The 14,883-nt window shown below is 37.7% G+C and overlaps 1 protein-coding gene across 1 annotated transcript; it reads right to left on the minus strand.

Moving 5' to 3' along the window:
* Window positions 1–8,970: 8,970 nt before the first annotated feature.
* LOC132038542 (uncharacterized) lies at window positions 8,971–9,459 on the minus strand. Its single transcript, XM_059429195.1, has one exon. It carries the CDS (start codon window positions 9,457–9,459, stop codon window positions 8,971–8,973), a length of 489 nt encoding a protein of 162 aa, XP_059285178.1.
* Between the last annotated feature and the right edge of the window lie 5,424 nt (window positions 9,460–14,883).

Consider the following 14,883-nt stretch of genomic DNA (forward strand, 5'->3'; position numbering starts at 1 on the left):
ATATATATATATGGGTATGACGGAGTCCTTGTCCTGTTCTTTCTGACTCGTGCTCCTGAGGTACGCCAGACGGTTGTATGTAGTTGGGATGTCACGTAGCCATATCGGCTCTTATTTATTTGTACAGCATATATAGCGGCCTAATCGGCTTGCCTTTGTTATCCTCAGCACGTATGTATATATATAGATGTATATACATATATATATACATGTACATATACATATATATATACATGTACATATACATATATATATACATGTACTACGTATACATATATATATACATGTACTACATATACATATATGTATATACATATAAATATGTATATGTATATATACATATATGTATATATATATATACATGTACATATATATATATATACACACACACACACACACACACATATATATATATATATATATGTTGGTTGTGTGTTCTCGATGCAGATTCTGTTGTGTTAATCTTACAGGAGTTAGCATAGCTCAGTTATAAACTATATGGGCCACCCTGTTGCTCAGTGAGATCCAGGCATAAGTTTCAGAGTGCTTGAGTCGGTGGTCGGAGTACCGCCACGACTCATCGGCAGGTCGTGACAGCGGCGTACTTGTATCCTCGACACGAACTCCGCCCGGAGGCGGATCACCCACTTTCACCGCCTTGAGCGCACAGTGAGGTTGTGCTGCTGCCTTTGTCAAACCATACGCGGGTTTAACCTTCGGACCATCACATCTGACAACACCAAAGGAGCTATAATATCTAGCTGAACTGGTGCTGCTTCAAACTCTGCTGCCTTATCTGGAACTACCTAAGGCTCAGGGGACTCAACGCTTTGCAGACCAGCCGCAGGAGCCTCGCCCCTGGCGGCTGCTGCTGCTGCCGTGCCTCTACCATAACCACGGCCTCTAGTTTGGCCTCCTCCACGAACTGCGGCCACAGAGGCCTGACCTCCGTGCGCTGCGACCCCAGCGGCCGGTGCGGGTACCTTGTTAGTTGTTGCTATCGCACGAGTCCTCACCATCTGTGAGAGAATAGAAAGAGAAGTCAGATACCAATTTGAATCATCCAGATACCAATTAGAATCAAGTAGCACAAAAGAAAGAAAGAAATTGAATTTTTCTAGCGTCCCATAGCCTCTCGAAGATAAGTACAAACGTCTTCATACTGATCCGCAAGACTCTACTAGACATGCCCTCTTATAACTAGATCAACTAACCTAGGGCTCTAATACCAACTTTGTCATGACCCAAACAGCTGTGAGTGACACCAACACAAATCCTCTAGTGGGCGAATCATCTACTTAACTAACCATCCAAACGATTAACACATTACTTAGCCAATTTTAAAACATTCAAGGATATAACATATATAGAAATTTCCAAACGTCTAGTCATGCCATAAATAAATAAAATTTGCGGAAGTCTAACTATTACAACTCCAAAATCTGAAAGTCATCGTACAAGGACTCTAAAACATAACTGCCTAAAGAATGAATAGTTGTTTAAAATAAACATAAATGTCTGAAATGAAAAAGAAATCTAAAATAAGAAAGATCTTCAGGCGGCTTGGCATTAATAAGAGCTCACCCTCGAATCTGTTGGGAATTGGCCTCACGCTAAATATGAGGTCTCGTAGATGTCTCTGGATCACAATCTGCACTCAAAAGAATGCAGCAAGGCAGTATCAATACAAACACTATTTACTGGTAGATATCATAGGCCGACTTAGTATCATGCATACAATCACAAAATCAACAAAATAGACAGATAGGCACAACATCACATAATCTCAAGAACTATCAACATAAATCATCCAACACCAAAATATCAGCCAACATAGGGATAAGGTAAATCCACACAAGTAGAAATCAATAAGAGTAACTCAACCCATGTAATCACCAAACACAATCGTAAATCACAAATTATCTCCACTCTGTCACATATCCGTACACACATGCTAAATGGTAGTGTTTGACCCATTAGCCATAACCTGTAGGGGACCCATGGCGTCCATGTACCACTCGCTCCGGAACTGACATCGGATCATGAGCCCATAACTAGGCCACATCCTCACCCCCTGTCAAATGTGCCTTTTCATATTTATAATATCTTTCCCATCATAATGTATTTCCGTTCCACAAATAACAAGGAATAGGAACAATCAATAAATCAATATCAGGGAACCCAAGTCACCATGTCACAAGTCATATCAAGACTTAACAATCAATAACATGAATAAGGGAATCCTCCAAGTCAATAAGAAAAGTATTTATGAACTCTTCTTTATCATTTGATATCAGTTCATCACATAATTAATTAATCAATCAATATCAAGCTGTAGCAATTATCAACCACACTTTATGTCCGAAGCCCTAATCATGCTTCTCCTATCAATTTCGTAACACATACAATCAACTAATCAAACTCTAACTCAAGTAGACCGTAACGTACCTCAAAGCAGAACTGGGACAATGCAATCACTCCGCAATAGCTTTCCCCTTTCGCAAAGCTTCCGAACGTTCAAAGTCTAGAAATATAGAGGGACATGAATATTCAAATCATCTACTCCAACAATACAACAATTTGGGGAAAAGAACCTAACTACTTATACCCTTTTCAAATGGGTGAACTATCACTAATATCAACCCCAATAATAATATTCTATCCGTTCATGGGCTTTCTAAGCGTTCCAACCCTTTTACAAGCAGTTTTTATGCCAAAGTTATCATCTTTATGAAACCCTAGGTCTCATTCAACAAGTTCCATCATTAATAGACAAGTTCTCACCCTAGGATGTGATAATCTATACTCATAGATGATTAGACAGTAATAAAATCCATAACCCATTCACAAATCAAGGGTTTCTTAAGTTCTTTATCCCTTCCATTCACCATTAACGGATCTTTAACTAATCTCGGAATCTAACATGATGATGGAATTGACAAAGTCAAGGGTTGAGACTTACCTTTCAAGAGTACTCTAACCCTAGCCTTAGAATTTCGCCACAGGAGTTCTTGGAAATTGTTTTGAAGTTGTATGGGGAATGAGTTAGAAATAAAGAATATAAAACACGAGTTCGGCCTCCCGTTGACCGCTGCAGCGGTCTCGCTATAGCGGAAAAGCTCCCGCTATGGCGGACCTCATTAAAGTCTCACCTCCCCGCGGCGACGACCCTCTACTCACTACGACGAACCACTACAGCGGTCCATTTTGACCAGTAGCTCAGGTTATTGCATCAGTTTCCACCCAAACATCCCAACACCAATCCGAGGCCCTACAGACGCAAACAAAACATGCACAGACACATAAAAATACGCTACGGACTCACCCGCGGCCTCGAAATTCCCAACGGAGGTCTAGTTTTTTGAGTCACCCTCATAACGACCTAGCGGGTCGTTACACTATGTATGTCCATAATAAAAAATTATGACGATATTATTAAGTTTCAAAATATAGCAATAATTCTTATTTTCAAAACATATCATACATACACACATACACTAGCCGTTGTACGTATATAGTTATACATAAAAAGTCTGCTATAAAATGAAAATTTAGCTTTTTTTTAATAATTTAAAAGTATTACTAAAACGAGTAATTAGTAGACTTATGTAAATCATTAATATCACGTAATTTTTTCAAACAAAAAAAGGCAAAATACATCAAATGACCCTTAAACTTTACCCAAAATGTCGATATCACACCTAAACTATACGGGCGGCCTATTACACACCTTAACATCTTAAAAGTGAATTAAATTACCCCTTACACACCAAAACCCAGGCGCGTATCTCGACATTTTTGAGCGCGAGCTGATATAATGGGCATTAAAATTAAAAGAAAAAAGGAAAATCAATTAAACCACCCAATTAATGAATCCCAACGGTAAAATAATTTCACCCACCCACATTAATACCCATACCCGACCTAAACCTCAAGAACCCTAACTCCCCTAAATTCATGAAGAATAAGCCCAAATCGAAGCTCAACCCAAGTTTTTTTGAATCAAAGGTAACTAAATTCAAGTTTATTTAGCTTGTTCGACTGTATAAGCTCAATTATTGTTGTATTTCTCTGCTGTAAAAATCGCTTGGATTTTTTGCAATTTTTTTTTTCTAGTTGTCCGTAATATTTCGTATGGAGCACTACTTAATTTGCTTTGTTTTTTTTTTCTTTTTCTGGTAATGAAGGTTATACAATGGCTAAAATAGGCTTGAGTAAGTTTTGTAAGCAAGAGGATGATCATAAGTTGAAGGATGTACGATGCAAACATGGATTTCTTCTGCCATTGTTGACTTCTTGGACCCCAAGGAACCGTGGTAGAAGATATTGGAGTTTTCCATATTATGGTGTAAGTGAAATTTATCTCAAAAATTGAACTTCGAATAAGTGAATTTGATTTCAAATATTGAACTTTGAAGAGTTGAAAGACTGATTTTTTTTTCTTGATTTTATTACATTTTAGGGTGCTAGATCATGTGATTTTTATCTTTGGAAGGATTATGACATTGATCCAAGATCCAAATTTGTGATTCCTAAATTGGTGGGAAGAATTAGTGAACTTGAAGCATCATTGCAGGCTTTTGGAAAAGATGATTACAAGCCTACTCCATCAACAAACTCTGCGGAAAGCAAAATTGATATGAACAAGATATAGATCCAACTAGACAATTTTGGAGAAGACATGAAGAAGATGAAGGAAAAAGAGAAGAAGTGGAAGAGCAAGCTGGCTAAGTCCAAGAAAAGGGAGAAAGTACTTTTGATTTCTTTATTGTGTATTTGTATTGTAGTAGTAATTTTTCTGTTTCAAAACACGTACTTGAGAGCTGTTTCAATCAAGTTGCCCAAAGCTCTTGTTGTAGTTGTTTTTGGCATGTTGTAAGGGGGTTGCAATGTTTAGTGTTAATGTTAATGTTTCAATTGTTAGTGATAGTGTTAGTGTTGCAATTGCAATTGTTAGTGTTGTGAAGAACCCTTTTTTTGTTTAATGAAGTGGTATTTGTTGGTCTTTAGATTGGTTTTGTCCATGTCCTTTCTTTGTTGTTGCCTTGTTACATTTTGTACATCTTGTGCATATACTGCACTAGTGTTGTCACAGCACATTTTGTGCCCATTTTGTGCTTATAATACACTACACATCATTGCACTTTTTGTGCATACTCTACACTAACTGCACAACACATTTTCTGGTTATAAACTTATAATACACTGCACAAACTGTGCATATACTGGACTAGCACTGCACATTTTGTGCCCATTTTGTGCTTATACTACACTGCACATCACTGCACTTTTTGTGCATACTTTACACATAATACACTGCACATTTTGTGCATAAACTGCACTAGCATTGCACATTTTCTGGTTATAATACACTACACTAACTCACTACACATTTTGTGCATAACCTGCATTATAAAATTGAATACACAAAACTCTTTAACAATTGTTACACCTTGGAAATTTCCCCGTTAACGTTCAGTGAATAGACTAACGAGGGGCACAACGTATACGATGTTTTGATAAGTAAGAAATAGAATTTGATGGTCCTAATTGAGATTTCAAAGGCATTCGAAGTAAGAGAAGAAAGTTTGCCAAGAAAGGCAAGGTATACGTTATGTATCGGAAGCGATTTACGAGTGACGAGTTAATGATGGCTTAATAATATTTTGGAGAAGAGTGATAATGTCCCTTAGATTGTTAATGAGGTGTTAAACATGTGTTAAGAAGGTTTCATAAGGATTGGATATTAAACGAGTCGACGAGAACGAACTTCGGAAAGCTGGGCATTATATGGCCAAACATACTGGCCGTATAAAACATACGGGCCGTATGTTCAATGTATGTTCTGCCCAGAATGAGGGTCTTCACTGGACCAAACATACGGTCCAGACATACGGTCAGTATAAAATATACGGACCGTATGTTAGTCTGTATGTTCGTGTCGGGTCAGATTTTAAAAATGATATAAGGACCTCTCTCTCATTTAATTCATTTCATTCCTCCTCTCCACACCTCAAGAACCCTCTAGAATCCTCTCCACTCTTCATCCACAAGAACCCAAGAGAAATTGATGATCAACTTCACCAAACCAACAAAATCAAGAGTGTGAAACACATTAAAGTTCATCCAAGCCAAGGAATTTCAATGGAAGTGAACTAGGGTTTTGGTGCAAGAAGAGTATTTCCACTCAAGGCTTATTCTTCCATTATCTAAGGTAAGTTCTATGGTATTTTCATGTTGTTCAAGGTATTGAAAAGTTGAAACACTTGGATTGTAGAAGGAAATAGGAAATGGGTCATGAATGTAAGAATAGTGACATATTGAGTAGTAGTTGGAATGAGTCATGAATATTGATATGTTGTGATTGTAAGTATGTTATGAATGACATTTAGAACATGGGATAAGTATTATATGTGAGAAAACGCAATAGTGAACTATGACCATGATTATGGAGAAGTTGAAGTGAAATTAAGAGATATGGATAATGTAGATGAATGATGATTGTTGCTTATGATATTGTGAATGTTGTTATCGATGTTTGGGAGTTGATATGGAATATGGGGAAAGTTGTATAAACAAAGGAAATACTGCACAATTTTCCCTAGCTTTAGTAAGTACGTTCTTATAATCGTTTAGCTAATGTTGATACGAACTCCCTTGAAGGTAAAGACGTGAGCAGTGAAGGAGAGCGATCAAGTGGTAGGATAGCTAAAGGAAAAAGGTATGTGAGGCTAGTCCTTTCTTTCTAAGGCATGAATCTTATGGCATGATTTTCCCTCCTTCTCCATGAATTCCCTACATTCCGTAAAAACTAAGAGTCTATATTCATGGATAGCCATATGAGATAAGAGATACATTACGAACACGATAATGATGATGATGAGCTTAAGTCTAAAAATTCTAGAGTTCATGATATGATGTTTCCACAAAGCTAATGATGTTAACTACGATCCATTGATGTTGTTTATTGTATACACTCACCTTATATGCTAATTCCTTCAAGGTGAGGCAGAATGCTTATGAGTGCTCCATAATGGAATCGGGGGTTCACGACCTTATGTCACCCCAATAAAGTATAGTTGTCTTTGAGTTTCTGTGCATGCATTATGATGATGATGTTACACCGCGCCTATATGGCCGGGCAGACACCGCTAAGGCGGGCAGCGTATACACCATGTCTAGATGGCATGGGCAGACACCACTAGTGGGCGGCATGAGATGGTACCCGGACGCGGAGGAGGCTTGGACGCGGGCTAATGATTATCACCGTACCTATAAGGTCGGGCGGTTTATACATATATGCATACATGATATGATGATGATTATGAAGTAAGCCGGCATGCATTATTTCTTTTATAATTGACGATCGATTCTGATTGCTCCTCATTTGATGATTCCTTATTTCATTGACGTATTATTATTGTTTATGCCTTACATACTCGGTACAATGTTCGTGCGATGTCCGTTTTCTTTGGACGCGTGTTCATGCCCACGAGGTAACGGGGAGGTGATCCGGACTCGTAGGAGCTATTATCGCGGCGAGAGCACTCCATTGTTCCGGAGGTGCCATTGATTTATTCTTTTGTGTATATATATGTTTTGGGCATGACGGGGTCCTGTCCCGTCCCTATGTCTAGCACTCTAGTAGAGGTTCGTAGATGCATAGTTGTGGGTAGTATGGTCTCACTGTTTCTCCTCGCATGTATATATATATATATATATATTATTTTGATAGCCGGAGGGCTTATGTATATAAGGTAAATATGTTTCAAGTAGAAATGGTCCTTTAATGATTATAAGCATGAGATTAATGAATAAATGCTCGTTGTGTATAATGAGTAATAGAATGAGTGGTGCTCGGTGGTTAGCCCCGGGTACCCGTCATGGCCCGTAGTCGGGTCGTGACAACAATAACTTCTTAACAACTGCCAACATAAATCAAAGTGCAGTCGCAGCTGCATAACCATTGATCAAAAGAGAGTGACTTTAAATAAACTAGAACTAATGTTAAATGCAGTCACAACATCCAATTCAAGTGCAGTCACAGCTGCACAAAACATTCTTAAATGCAGTCATATCTGCCAAACCACAACATATGGTTAACCCCAACCAAATGCAGTGACAACTACCCAAAACAAAGTATTAAACAAACCACTAGATAGACAAATTCACAAAGCAGTCACAGCTGCCCAAAACAGAGTCTTAAACTAAACCACTAGATACATAAATTCACAAAGCAGTAACAGCTGCCCAAAACAAAGTCTTAAACTAAATCCAGAATGGACAAATTCATAATGCAGTCACTACTTAGACAATTTCACAAGGCAGTAGAGCTTCCTTGGCTCATTTGTGCAGCTTTAGTCCTGGTTTGAATCTGCTTTTTGCCCCTTCTTTGTTGAAGCTGCCTGGAGGTCATAGCTTGTCTTCCTTGCCATTTCACACCACCACTTGCTTTGTGCTACAGTTCTCCAGTGACAACTGCACTTGACTTGATGTTTCTAAACCTTTGAGTGGGCAATCCAGGCTGCTCAAATGAATAGAACTACTTGTTAGTGGTACTAAATTTCAGAAAATGATATTTAAGTGATAAAAATAGAACAGTCTTACATTGATGATAGTTTCTCCACTTTGTGTGCAACACTTCCATTCCAACCATCCTTGGCCTATTAGTAGCAACACTCTACAAAATATACCAAAATATTAGCAACTAATTCAGCAACCAAACTATACATGAAATAGGTGAAATTATATTACCTTTTCAGTTGATCCCTTTGGCCTACCCCTTCCTCTAACAATTAGAGCAGCTACCTTTCTTGGGCTAGAAGTTGAACTTGGGCCAGCAGAAGCACTTGCACTTGGGCCAGCAGTTGTAGGCTCTCTAAGACATCTCCTTTTATTGTGACCTGGGGTATGACACTTGCTGCATGTCATTTCAACCCCCCTTTTGGAGAGTTTTTTTTTTTTTTTTTTTTATAGGTTCATTTGCTTCCTTCCTCCTGTGATCTTAGGTCTGCCTGGAACATGCATGTTCCTCACTTTAGGTGGTATAACAGTAGGATTTGTAGATGGTGGCCATATCTTCAAGTTCAAAACTGGTTGAATAAAATGGCTATATATCTTCATATAGGTATCTCTAGAATACCACTGAGAAATGTAATCCATTGGGTTCAACTTCTTGTGGTGAAAAGCAGCAATTGCATGAGGACATGGGATGCCTTTCAACATCCATGCTCTACAAGAACAAGTTTGTCTAGGCAGATCCACCACATGTCTGAATTGACCTTCAAGAATCTCATACCCTGTATCAGAATTCCACTCAATACTGCACTTCATAGACCTTGCAGTGTGATCTGTCAGAACTTTCAATGCCATTGGAGAAAAGTCATGTATCCAACTGTCACAAAACTTCCTCATCTGTCCTACTCTCTTCATCATTTTCACTCTTATTTCTTCAAGCATAATTATTATAGTCTTGTGCCTTGCAGCTAGTATCTAAGAGTTGAAACATTCAGCCATGTTATTGTCTATAATGTCACACTTTGTGGTACATTTCATGTAAACCTTGCTCCACCTTTCAGGGTTGTAGTACATCAACTTATCAAGACATTCTTCTCCCAACAGTTTCATATAGTCTAAGTTGTCATTCAGCTGAGACTCAAAAGTTCCTTTGCACACCTCCAGAAGCAATTCTTCCTCTCAAGGCCTCTGTGTTTTTGGGACCAATTAGCAAAAACATGCCTAGCACACATTCTATGTTCAACATTGGGCAGCTGCTCTTTTATGGCACTTTCAAGACCCTGTGAGAAATAAAACACATGCAGTTAGTAAAGTAAAAGAACATTAGTAAAAACAGTTATGAAATGGAGTGAATTCAACACTTAAATCTTACCTTTTGCATATTTTTTATAACAACAATGTCTGTCCCACCTCCCAGTTGAAGATCTTCCTTTAAAATTCTAATAAACCAAGTCCAATTGTGCTTGTTCTCAACCTCAACTACTGACCAGGCCAGTGGCATCATCTGATTGTTTTCATCTTTACAAACGGCAACAAGTAACTGACCTTTTGAGATTCCCTTTAAAAAGCAACCATCTAAACCAATGCACTTCCTACAACCAGCTAAGTATGACTTTTTCATTGCATCAAAACATATGTAGAATCCTCTAAACATTTTTCCCCCTTCAAATGTCTCATCACTAAGCCTGACTACACATGTACTACCTGATTTGATCTTAACAACTCATCCTTATAATCTAAAATTCTCCCAAACTCCAAAACTTGGTCACCCATTAACTCAGTTAAAACCATGTTTCTTGCTCTTCTACACACAGTTCTACCAACAAAAAGATCCAACTCCTTCTTAATAAGCTGCTGAAACTCAAAAATCCTAATGTTTGGTTGTTCTTTTATTCTCTCATTATAGTGACTGGATAAGAATTTGGTATTGCAAAGCTTGTTCCTATTGGTAGGGTTACATTTGTGAATTGGATTATAGTTCTTCACCACAAAGTTGTTAGTCCTAGAGTCAAGACTAGCAAATAAAAGCCAAGGACAACCCTTTACATACCTAACCCTTACCCTTGTAGGTTTATTAACGTGTTTTTTAATGGCAACATGCTTATGGACTGCATACTTGGTAACTGCAATTCTAAATTCATTAACATTTTCAAATTGGAGGCCTGTTTCCCAGACTTTTTTCTTGGAGGTTTTATCAAACACAACTCTGTTTGTCACCTTCCTTCTTTTTGCTTTTACTCTCTGTTGAACTTGTAGCATCCCCTTAGGGAGGATACCACTTACGAAACAAAAGCTAATTTAATACTTACAACGTTTAGAAAAAATTTATGCCAAAAGATATTCACCAAAATATTTAATAGCGGAAATAGGCCCATGCGAAAAAGGGTTGAAAGTGCGACATTTTTTTTTCCATTATACCCTTCGAAAATTTCTTAGATAAAATACAATATCAGAGTATCAATTTAAAATGGTAATGCCTTTCTCAAATAGTCAACACATTTAGGAAACTTCGTTTTGAAATTATTTTTTCAAATCAACACCACTGCGGGTCCATAAGATACACGAAAGTCAAACTTGCGATTATCACAGAAACTAGTATCTTCCTTCGTACATAATTACAAGGCAAAATGTAAACCCAGTACGTGGCATGACTTGGGTTAAAAGCACACCCTAAAATAGCAAAACAAGTCACCAAGTTCAAGTTACAAGCATATGGTCTTGTGTCCAACAAGCTTCCAAAATTTCATACATAAGTGCTACATATGGATCATGTACAAAATTTAACAAGACCTAGATGCATATGCAAATGTGATCTTCACTAAGGCTCCCAAAAATTCTACTCCAAATGGCCATCTTCAAATCTTTTCCCGTACATTACCTACGATAGAAAACAACTATCGCTAAGTATAAAGCTTAGTGGTGTATAAACTTTGGGCTTGGAGCCATTAGATTCTCCAATTCCCTTATCCGTCGTAGGTAGCTCAATGAGATAAAAATAAATCAAGTAACTAAGTATATCGAAAGTATCAAATACCAAACCTTGAAGAGTTTCAAAATATCGATATCAATATTCGAAGGCTCAAGTGTCAAGAAAGCATATAATTCAATTCAAGAGGGTTTGTCAAATAACCAATTTCGCCCAATATGTACGTCATGCCATCACACCAAGCACAATCACTATCAAGATGGACCGAAGCCCTAAATCAAGAAGGGCCGTCACCCAATAGTCAAAAGAATCAAGAGCCATGTTGAAAGTGGCTTTCCACTCGTACTCGAAAATGGATGAAAATCCATCATTAAGACGAAATGTAAATTCAAAGTCAAGGTGGGCAAGATCCAAATCGAGAGGCATGCCGATATCGATGACAAAGTCACCACAACAAGAAGACAAAGTCCCAACAAGAATGCAAAATGATCAAGCAATTCGTGAAAGTGGGCGATTTAGCGAAAGTTTTGCAATACTTGAGATAATAACTGTACAATGATATAAGATGAAGAGTAAGGAAACAACCCATCAAGATACTTCAAAAATTCCAGAAAATAAAGATATTCCAAGTTCAAGTTTATACACAAACCTTGGCGTTTTACCACACAACAAGTTCTACCACAACTCGAGGAGTTCAAATCGTCTACGCCATGACCAACCAAAGTCCACTTCGTCAAACAATTCCTCTTAGCTTGTACGAGAGCATATATACCTTAAATACACAATCAAATATCTACTTAAGTTCAATAGTTTCAGCACGTCGAAACTATACATGAAATCAGTGAAAATTAGCCTAAACTATCAAAATAGGAATTCTGGACAGTACTATTGTCTTGTACTGTCGCTCAGTTTCAAAGGGGTAAACGGCAAAAATAGACTTTGTGGCCTTAATAAAAGTTGTAGATATATGTCTTGGGGTTTAAGAGAAATTCGAATCACTCCTATAGCAGTTTTGTACAAAAAGATATGCTCAAAATACGAACAGCAGTACATGTAGGGTTTGCAAAACAGAAATCTGGGCAGCACCTGCCTTGTACTTCATCACCCCTTTTCGAGTAAATACAAGTAAAACTGGATTTTGGAGCCTGAATGAAAGTTGTAGGGCTATGAAATAGCTTTCTAGAACATCTTGAATCACTTAAGACTAAGCTTTATACAAAGAATTATGCTGAAAACACTAACGACGATCCGATCAAAAGCGGGTTTGTAACTTACCTCAATCGTGTGGAGTTGCTTGGGGCTCAACCAAAGCAAGTCTTGATGATTGATTTAGAGGATGAATATTATGAGAGGAGAGAGGTTTTGGTGTCTTGTTTCCTTGGAGAAAATGAAATTGGAGGGGTGGTGGAGAGGATAAGAGCCAAAAGGGTATATATGTTACTTAGTAAGATAAGGATGAAAAATAATAAAATAAAATAAGAAGGGCTGCCCACTTTTATAAATATCTAATCCATTTAATAAATTTACTAAAATAATCATAGTAGGAGTAGTTTATATAACTACACCATAACACTTCAAATACGTTTCAAATATCGTCAAATTCACATTCAGGAAGTGCGAAGTAAAATATACCCTTACTATCAAGATATGATAAATCAAAAATTCAAGTATTTGCTAAAAAAAAACTTTTGGGGTGTTACAGAACTACTCCTTCATCATCAACAGATATGTCATCTGGATCGGTCTCAAGCGCGGCTTATCCGAGGGTAATAAGGCTCATCACCAGCCAACTTACCTTCCATGGTGTCTCTATTACCGCCTTCTGATTCATCATACCCCACATTTGGCCCTTTTAGTCCTAAACCTAACTTAACATGTTTAGGGATAGGAGCTCTTTCACCCCACTTCCTTCTTTTTGTTTTTCTACCTCTCTTTTCCTCCCTAAAACCCCTAAGCTCCTCATCTATATCACTCTCACTATGTACTTCTCCTTCATCAAATAATCCATCTAGGTTTGAATCTAAATTACTACCAGTTTCAAAAAATTAGGGACAACCCTAGTTTGTGAAGATTTAGCAGTAGTATGAGGGGTATGATTTGATTCAGCAGTAGTATGAGGGGCATGATTTGATTCAGTAGTGGTATGAAGGGTAGGATTAGATTCATTAGTAGTAGTAGGGGCAGGATTTGATGCAGCAGCAGTAGTGTTCGGGACAGGATTTGATTCAGTAGTAGTATTAGGGGCAGGATTTGATGCAGCAGCAGTAGTATTCGGAGCAAGATTTGATTCAGTATTGTCAACAATTGGAGGATTACAAGCGACAGAAGTTGGAGGGCTAGGTTGGAGAGGGGCAGTATTTTGAGTTGGAGAGGTTCATTGAATGGCTCTAAATCAGCATCAAAAGATGCATTATGTACACCATTACCCCCAATGTCTTCAGCAGTCACTTTATCAAAAGAAACATCATTTTCCCCTTCCACATAGGTTATATATTCTAATGAGGGTAGGACCACTAGGGGTTCTTCAACCATGTGACACACAAAAGCCTCCAAAATATCCCCATCCCCCAAACATGCAGCAATTCGGATTGTATCCCTATCAGATTTGATTTCTACCAATGCCACACTACCAACAAATTTAAGATAAATGGTGCATTTACCAGGGTCATACCCTATTTTTTTCACACAATCAAGCAATTCAAAGTAAGAAAACTTATCTAAATCCATACGTGTAAATTCAGTTACTTGTCCACCAACATAGGGATTTTTGCCAGTCGTTAAATTCCCACCATGGTAAAATCGCAAAGTAATAAGTTCATAAGACATATTTAGACCTAAAAACAATAGAAATACTTCAATTTCATATATAAAGTCAAACACTTGACAACGACCAAATCGACAGCAACACATGCCACAACAATTGATTTTTACATATTCAAGCATTTACCTAATGGCTAACACTGTAAATTTGCAAAAAAATTAAAGACGCAATAAAACCCTAGTTCTAATCGCACAACACAGAAACAAAATGAGACAGGGGGCTAACCTTTTAGTAATAGAGATGATGAATTGGTGTAACCTTTAAGATTGTCCTCCAAACGTCAACAAAAATGCCAACTTTCAATCGTCCAAGTTCGAAAAATCACCAACTCTTCGATTATAGGTTTTTAAGATCAAGATAAACAAAAAAACTCTATGAAATCCGATAATATTGAGTAGGTAAACTAAAAAAATATATGATTTAGGACCAATATTGAAGGATTTCTTGTTTGTGGTGTCGTTTGGTTTTCTTGTATTGGGATTTGGGTGTCTGATATGGGTTTGGGAATTTTGAAACGAGTTTGGGGGGTTAAAATGGGTTGGATTATATTAAATATATTATAATTGTGCAATCAGGAAATTAATCAGTTCATTTAATACGTGGCATCACCCAAGGACGA

Source organism: Lycium ferocissimum, chromosome 11 (genome assembly GCF_029784015.1).
Source record: "Lycium ferocissimum isolate CSIRO_LF1 chromosome 11, AGI_CSIRO_Lferr_CH_V1, whole genome shotgun sequence".
Taxonomy (NCBI): domain Eukaryota; kingdom Viridiplantae; phylum Streptophyta; class Magnoliopsida; order Solanales; family Solanaceae; genus Lycium; species Lycium ferocissimum.

Coding starts and splice junctions, on each gene's coding strand:
- LOC132038542 (XM_059429195.1), bottom strand. CDS start 9,459: ATGCTTGAAGAAATAAGAGTGAAAATGATGAAGAGAGTAGGACAGATG.